At 37.5% G+C, this 7,005-nt stretch overlaps 2 protein-coding genes across 2 annotated transcripts in view; both read left to right on the top strand.

Moving 5' to 3' along the window:
* The first annotated feature begins 557 nt into the window (after positions 1–557).
* LOC108574710 (elongation factor Ts, mitochondrial) lies at positions 558–1,627 on the top strand. The gene is made up of 3 exons (XM_017937336.1): positions 558–722; positions 785–1,313; positions 1,404–1,627. The coding sequence occupies exons 1-3, from the start codon at positions 558–560 to the stop codon at positions 1,625–1,627; spliced, it is 918 nt and encodes a 305-aa protein (XP_017792825.1).
* A 4,520-nt stretch (positions 1,628–6,147) lies between these two features.
* LOC108574705 (villin-1) overlaps positions 6,148–7,005 on the top strand; it is a 3,894-nt gene continuing 3,036 nt past the window's right edge. The window contains exons 1-3 of the mRNA XM_017937328.1: positions 6,148–6,180; positions 6,698–6,790; positions 6,964–7,005. Coding sequence (XP_017792817.1) covers positions 6,148–6,180; positions 6,698–6,790; positions 6,964–7,005 — 168 coding nt within the window. The remainder of the gene's footprint in view (positions 6,181–6,697; positions 6,791–6,963) is intronic.

Here is a 7,005-nt window from a genome sequence, read left to right on the forward strand (position 1 = left end):
CATGAAAGTATAATTAATGTATCAGTGTGATATTTAGGTTGATAGATTGAGAATTGAATAATGAAACGTCGTGAAAAGAATTGATGTTTTATACTACCTTGCGATCGAATTTTTTATCGTCACAGAAGGCGCCACTTTCGGACTACGACTTTGATGATTGAGTTACATCTACGTTTTTCAAACGTATATACAGTAAGTATATTCCAAAACGATCTCTCTTTCTATGAATTAAATGTTCTATTGAAAAAGTCACTGTACGGTGTTTGAAAAAACAACACGCTGAAGATACTTTTTTTATATGTTCAGTGTCATTAGATTACGAATAGAGCGATACTCGTGACTGCAATTGACTGTAGTTTCTAGGCAACGAAATTGATCGGTCTCTAAGGGTTTGTATAAATTTTGAATGAAAATGTTCTTTTCAGATAATATAATTGTAACATTATTTCATCCAACTGAGATATTAGTCAAACTAAGGCTGAGACATTTTTAGGTTAGGTCTCAGTAATACCATAAAAGGCTATTACTCTGTTTTTGCATAAAGTAACGCATGTTGCATGTTTCAGATGATTCCACGTCAATTATTTCGTTCGATACATACAAATTATGTACTTTGCAATGCATCAAAAAAATCATTATTAAGCAAATTACGTAAGAAGACTGGATATACATTTGTAAATTGTAAAAAAGCTTTAGAAGTAAATGACAATGATGTAGAAAAGGTAAGGGGTGTAATTAAACAGTTGTCTCTATAAGAGCATTGTTAATTTGTTTAATATTTAAGGCTGAACAATGGCTAAATGATCAAGCTCAAAGTGAAGGTTGGACTCAAGCAATAAAATTACAATCCAGATTGACTTCCCAAGGATTAATAGCAATGGTCACCAATAACAGTCATGGAGCACTTGTGGAAATTAATTGTGAAACAGACTTTGTTGCTAGAAATAAAAAGTTCCATGATCTAGCAGAGATTATACTTTCCACTGTATTGAAATATGGAACAACAATTGAACAGAATTCCTTGATCAACAAAACCATGTTATGCCCAGAATTGATAAATAAATTGTGTGCTAATGATGGTAAAAGTTTAAGTGATCATTCTGCTTTAACAATAGGAAGCGTTGGAGAAAATATTAATATAAGACGTGCATTATGCATGAGTGTACAACCAGATGTACATTTATATGGTTGTACTCATCCCAGTCCTATTAATCCAGTACCATCATCTTTTGGACGATATGGAGCACTGGTTGCTTTAAAATCTAACAAAAAGAAAGAGGTTCTAGGAATGCAACTTTGTCAACATATTATTGGTAATTAAACTTGTCCTTATGTTAGTATACTATATATTTTTTCTGTAAAAACATGCAGGTTTTCTATAATAATACATGCTTTGATATTAGGTATGAATCCAGTGAAAGTTGGTGATGCAAAAATTGATGAACCATTTGATAACACAGATGATGAACCTGTTATGCTGTATCAAGAATTCTTGCTTGATCCTTCTTTGTCTATACAGCAATTATTGCAAAATGAACAGATTGAAGTCTTAGATTTCGCACGTTTCGAAATGGGTGAATTCCTTGAAAACAAAGAAATGTTGAATTCTGTAGAAACTTGTGGTTAAAACAAATAATATTCGTTCCATCCATGATTATATTTATCACATCTGAATTTTATACATATGAACTCAGAACGAAACTTCCTATAGTAAAAAAGAATATAATCACTTTACTTGTCTATTGTTCCGTTCTAAATAGAGTACCGAAACTGTTGCATTTCCTTATTACGCAAAGTCAAAAAATAATATAACGTATATGCTATAAAATTATTATAATATTTTATTAACATATAACTGCCACGCTGGTCCGTAGGGACCAAAACGAGACTTTCCGTTTACGCTACCTCGATCTATGGTACAGTTTCGTTCTCTAAGCAGACCATATCAAAGATTTTCAAAATTGTTTTGTCTACACAATTTACAATGTTGTCAAATTTAGAAAGTGATACATCCACTGAATTAATTTCATAGAAAATCGGCAAAAAATTTAACAAAAAGAGTAGTAACTTATTGTAACATGTGGAAAGGAAACCCGCATCTTTGTTTAAATTGTTTTAAAATAATATAAAATAATATAATATAATATAAAATATTATATTTTCTATTTAATACCTTTAGTTAAGGGTCAGACCGGTGCGGCAGCCTAACTTAAAGCAAAAATCAACCGCCGGTCTACATAGACCGGCGTAGCGTAAACGAAAAGTCTCGTGCCGGTCCCTAGGGACCGGCGTGGCAGTTAACGTGTTAATAAATGTATTATTCAATGGAACATACACGTATTAAAAAGTAAAGTCGGTTTAAAACAACAATAAGAACGCTAAAAACGGTAATCTAAATGTAAAGAATTTTGCGCTCACAAATAAGTAGCATTCAAATTATTGCTTTTCTTCCGTCTCTTTATTTACTATGCACATATCATTAGGGGGTTTACATTTGTTCATTCTTCGCGTAAGTTTTACGGACTTCCAAAGCCACATTCGCGAATCCTTTTTCCAATAACGGGCAATATCTTCTGGTGAATGCATGACACCCTAAAATATTCAACTGTAAACATCAATGTATTATATACCGCTAAATATCAAAGACCCTATGAATCCTACTTGAAAGTTCAAAATGTTAGAATGTTGAACAGTCTTTCTGTAAGACAATATGTCTCTAGCATTCAAGCCAAACAATTCTTGGTCAATATCGTCAGATGGTTCGGTTTGAGCGTCGCTCGTTCGACGAAGCGGTATCGTCTCATTTTTAAATTCAATTTCCGCTTCCAATTCAAGACGTTCGAGAGCCGACGTAAAACTCCTCGACTCCTTACAATTGCCAAAGTTCGCCTGTTCTTGAAATATTATAGATTCGAATGTGGGAAAGAACAACATCATTTATAAGTCTGTTACAAATAAAGAAATATCACGATGCCAAACAAAACTGTATGAAACCTGTACTCCTTGAGAACAAACATTGCATCCTAGAGCTCCTGACAGATATATATCGCTCATAGTTTTGGATAAAAAGTTCCTCTCGTCCCACGCGAAATTTTCAACTACTCGCAAAAGAAGAGAAAACACGATTTAAGTATATCTAAACGAACAGAGGAGTACAAAATGTACGAGAAACAGTGACAAACCGCTAGAATGGTCGGACTCGTCATTTCTCCAGTCCATCAGCTTCTCCGCAACGCCATAAAAAAATCAACTCGAAAAAACGTCTGATGCCCGTTTTAAAATTGGCCGACAGACATCGATTCCATCGTTTCCATCAGCGCACAGAGAAACAACGCCCTCCGGCAACATTATAATAAATGAGCAGCCTTCGTGCGGCTGTTCACGCGTCACCGCTAATACATTAGGCGGCGATGAATTATAGCCTCATGTTATTTACTTCGTTGACAGGCACGTAACAAATTATAAATCACGCTATTATCCATTTACAAACAAATTACTTGAGAAAGCAAGATATGAAACACTTGATCGTGAATAAAAAGTAATATAAATAATTTATACCGTGCATAAGGAGCGTAACGATCGCGATTCTCTTAGCCGCCACGCCGTTGATCTTCCAAGAAGTGAATGTAAGGGAAGCGTACTTAATCATGATCGTTACGTCGTCTCCGTTATTCGAGCGAAGACAACCGACGTTGTGAGAGGAAGAAAAAGGAAAAAAAACGAGATCGGGAATAGGGGACCTTCGTGGCGTAGAATGATGACGTTAGAAAGGTATGTATATACACAGAACAGGTGCGCTCGAGCGAGATGCGTGTACCCCAGAAACGATGCCCGCATGGCTGAAAACGCATGTATTCACCAAGTATACCCGTTGGTCACGGGTGGCCGGCCGGGGTTCCGGGCCGACTTCCGGACGAGTCCGCACCGGTACGGTTTCTTTTTTAAGCGAGGAACGCATGATATCAGTTGTGCCCGCATACAGTTAGACGGTGTTACACCTCGCGGCGAACAGCCTTCTCTTCTGCTCCTTTGCGCATATCGTTCCTCTCGTACGAGAACGTTCCTTCAAATGACGTGACGGGAAAAAGCACAGGGAAAGAAGAACGAGATGGATTTCTCTAGACGGGTGAGTCTGCATAGAAGCGTAACTATGCGAACACGATTTTTCTCTCTTCTTTCCGTGTTTCTTTCTCTTCTAACGAAGTGAACTATATGTATTCCAACGCTATATTTCATAACACCTTTGCGCAACGACTGTATCCCAGTTTTTAGATGTGACCATTTATGATACAAAAAAGAGATACACTTTTAGTGATACATATTTTACTGTTGCACCTTTCTTGGAAAAGTCTTACGCATTTTACAATTCCTTTCGTTATCGTGTAATATTTTTTAATTGCATCACTGATGAAAAACGTGGGTTATTTGAAAAGTGGCAGTAGAAGTTCTGAAATTTTTGTCGTATAAATAAGTGTAGCATATCAAATCATTCTTCTACGTACTAACAATTGATCAGCAGCTAATTCGAATGCAAATTTTTCAACTAAACAAAAATCAAAGTATAAGTACGATTTATCGCTACATCCACATTATTCGCCAGATTTAGCTGCCTCTAAATTCCTTCTATTCTCACGGTTGAAAAAATTCCTGGTAGAAAAAAATTCTTGTTAAAGAAGGAAGTTTAAGGAAGCTGTTGATGAATATTTAACCTGGTCTTGACGAACCGGAATTTCGTGATAGTATAAGACTTCGAAACATCGTTGGTCAAGTGCATTGATGTTAAAGGGGATTATATAAAAAAATTATTTGAAAACGATGTAAACCAGTCCATTCATTCCATTTCGAGAACTTTTCAAATGACTTGTGTATTATTTCATAGTGTATTATCTGTAAAAGAAAAGAAAAGATTCCTACGTAAAAAATTTCTGACAATTTCATCGAGTCGTGCAACCACGAATTTTCACCTCTTCGTGAGACCGTGGAAGGATTGGCGAACACAGGTTGGTGGGCGTGCAGCAAGTGCAGTCACCACTTCCTGCCGCAAATGATCGTCGCGGACGACGTTCGAGCAACACGTGTATACACGCGTATTCCGTTCATAACGTGCGTGTGTCGTGGCAACGGGCGGGCGTGGGCATGAATGAACGCGGAGATGCATCCGCAAAGACAATAGCATACACGCCTGTGTGCACTTTGCATTACCTACACCGATGCGCAGGTTCATGCACTAACGGCAATCGGCGCACAGCCGGAGGTACCAGTCACGTTACGTCATCGGTGTTGAAATATTTATATCTAAGGCAGGACAACGCTCGACGAATAGATCTGTGAAAAGCGTAGAACAATTAACGTTTGAAACCGGTTGTCAGTGGCGGAAAGTTGTTCGAAAAAAACGATCACGCGACGAGGAAAAGGAATAGGAAAGAAACGAATCGAGATATTCATGGCGATGCATGGAATTTGTAGGTTAGTTCAACAACAATGTATAATTTCTGGCGGTTTCAAGGATATGTTGAGAAGGGGAACTTTTCATCCTCTGCTGCCGATTAACCGTCGAAGCTACATTATGAATCTCTTTCTTTTCCACTTAAACTGTACCATCACGTCTACACGGCTATTTCTACGGATATGAAAACAATATACACGTCCGTTTTCTCTGTAACACTTATCCCTAGTCACATCCTGTTCGGGTAGAAACATCATCATCCGCCGTGAAAAAGAACACGGCAATTAATTTCTGATAAAGCTGATGGTTATTTCGCGAATTATATTTTTACGCTGTTCAGTTGCGCCTGTGAACGTGTAAACAGAGACCTGGCCTCGTACAGTTGCACTCATATACTTATGTGAGCGCATATGTACGCGCGATCGCGGATCACCTGCGATTAAGTCCTTCCGAGGACCTCGCTCTCGTGAGTTCTCATACCCTAGTTTTCTGCCGGTAACCGTTCGGTACGATCGCGTTTCTCCGTTGCGAAATTTATACGCGCACGGCTCGCGCCGTGATTCTTGACTTCGATCAGAAACGATCTGACTAGTGTTTGGTTGATTTGAACTGCAGAAGTAATCGATAGAGGATCGACGGATCGGTAATCGACGCGCAAAGAATAGAATCGTGATCGAAAACCGAGGAATCGATAGCGGCAAATGTCAGAACTATTGGGAAAGGTCGAAGAGCCGGTGTGTAATTAAAGATACAATAGGAATCATGATTTCGTGAGGGAAAGCGTGAGAAGGACGTAACGTGCGAGTGTTTTCACGGCGGTAACGTGATTTTAATAAAAGGATCTTTATAAAATTTTCAAAAACAAAAAATAAAGAATGTGTTTCAGCGGGTCAGACGTGATATAATTTTTAAAGTTAAAGGTGATATAGTTTTACCGCGAAAATTATCAACATGTAATATCATTGATCGATCTTTAGTATCGTTTGTTTCCTACTTTTGTTTGATATGGTGTACACGGCAATATCGATAATGAATTCGATATCCATGACTGTATTGTTTCCATTGTAGAAACCTTGATGCTAATGCCAACGATAATACCATTATTATCCAACTTGTATACACACGCGAAGCAAAATACAATTTAAAAATTCACTTAAATACAAAATAGAATTGATCGTAATATTATTTGTGTAAAATCTATTTATAAAATATACTCTTTTCCTAAAACGAAATTTCGTCGGTGTGCTATAGGACGACAGGAGCTGCCGTTCTGATGACTCTAACGGTGAAATCTTTAAGAATGTCCCGAAGAGCAGCAGTATGTTTCGCATTTGGAAAATCGAGGTACCGTAAGACAAAAAAAATTACCGTAATTTCTACTCCCCGCTATATTAAAAGATATACGCGTAGATATGTTGAGCGAGTTTTATTTAGCCGCGCTGCTTTTTAACGTATTAAGAAACACAAAGAGTGAAAGTGTGAAATACAAAATTACCTATTTAACGTCTATGCAACAGGGTTTACGAGTCGCAGCCGTCACAGGAAGTAATATGGGATAT

The sequence above is a fragment of the Habropoda laboriosa genome, unplaced genomic scaffold, assembly GCF_001263275.1.
Source record: "Habropoda laboriosa isolate 0110345459 unplaced genomic scaffold, ASM126327v1 scaffold223, whole genome shotgun sequence".
Taxonomy (NCBI): Eukaryota; Metazoa; Arthropoda; class Insecta; order Hymenoptera; family Apidae; genus Habropoda; species Habropoda laboriosa.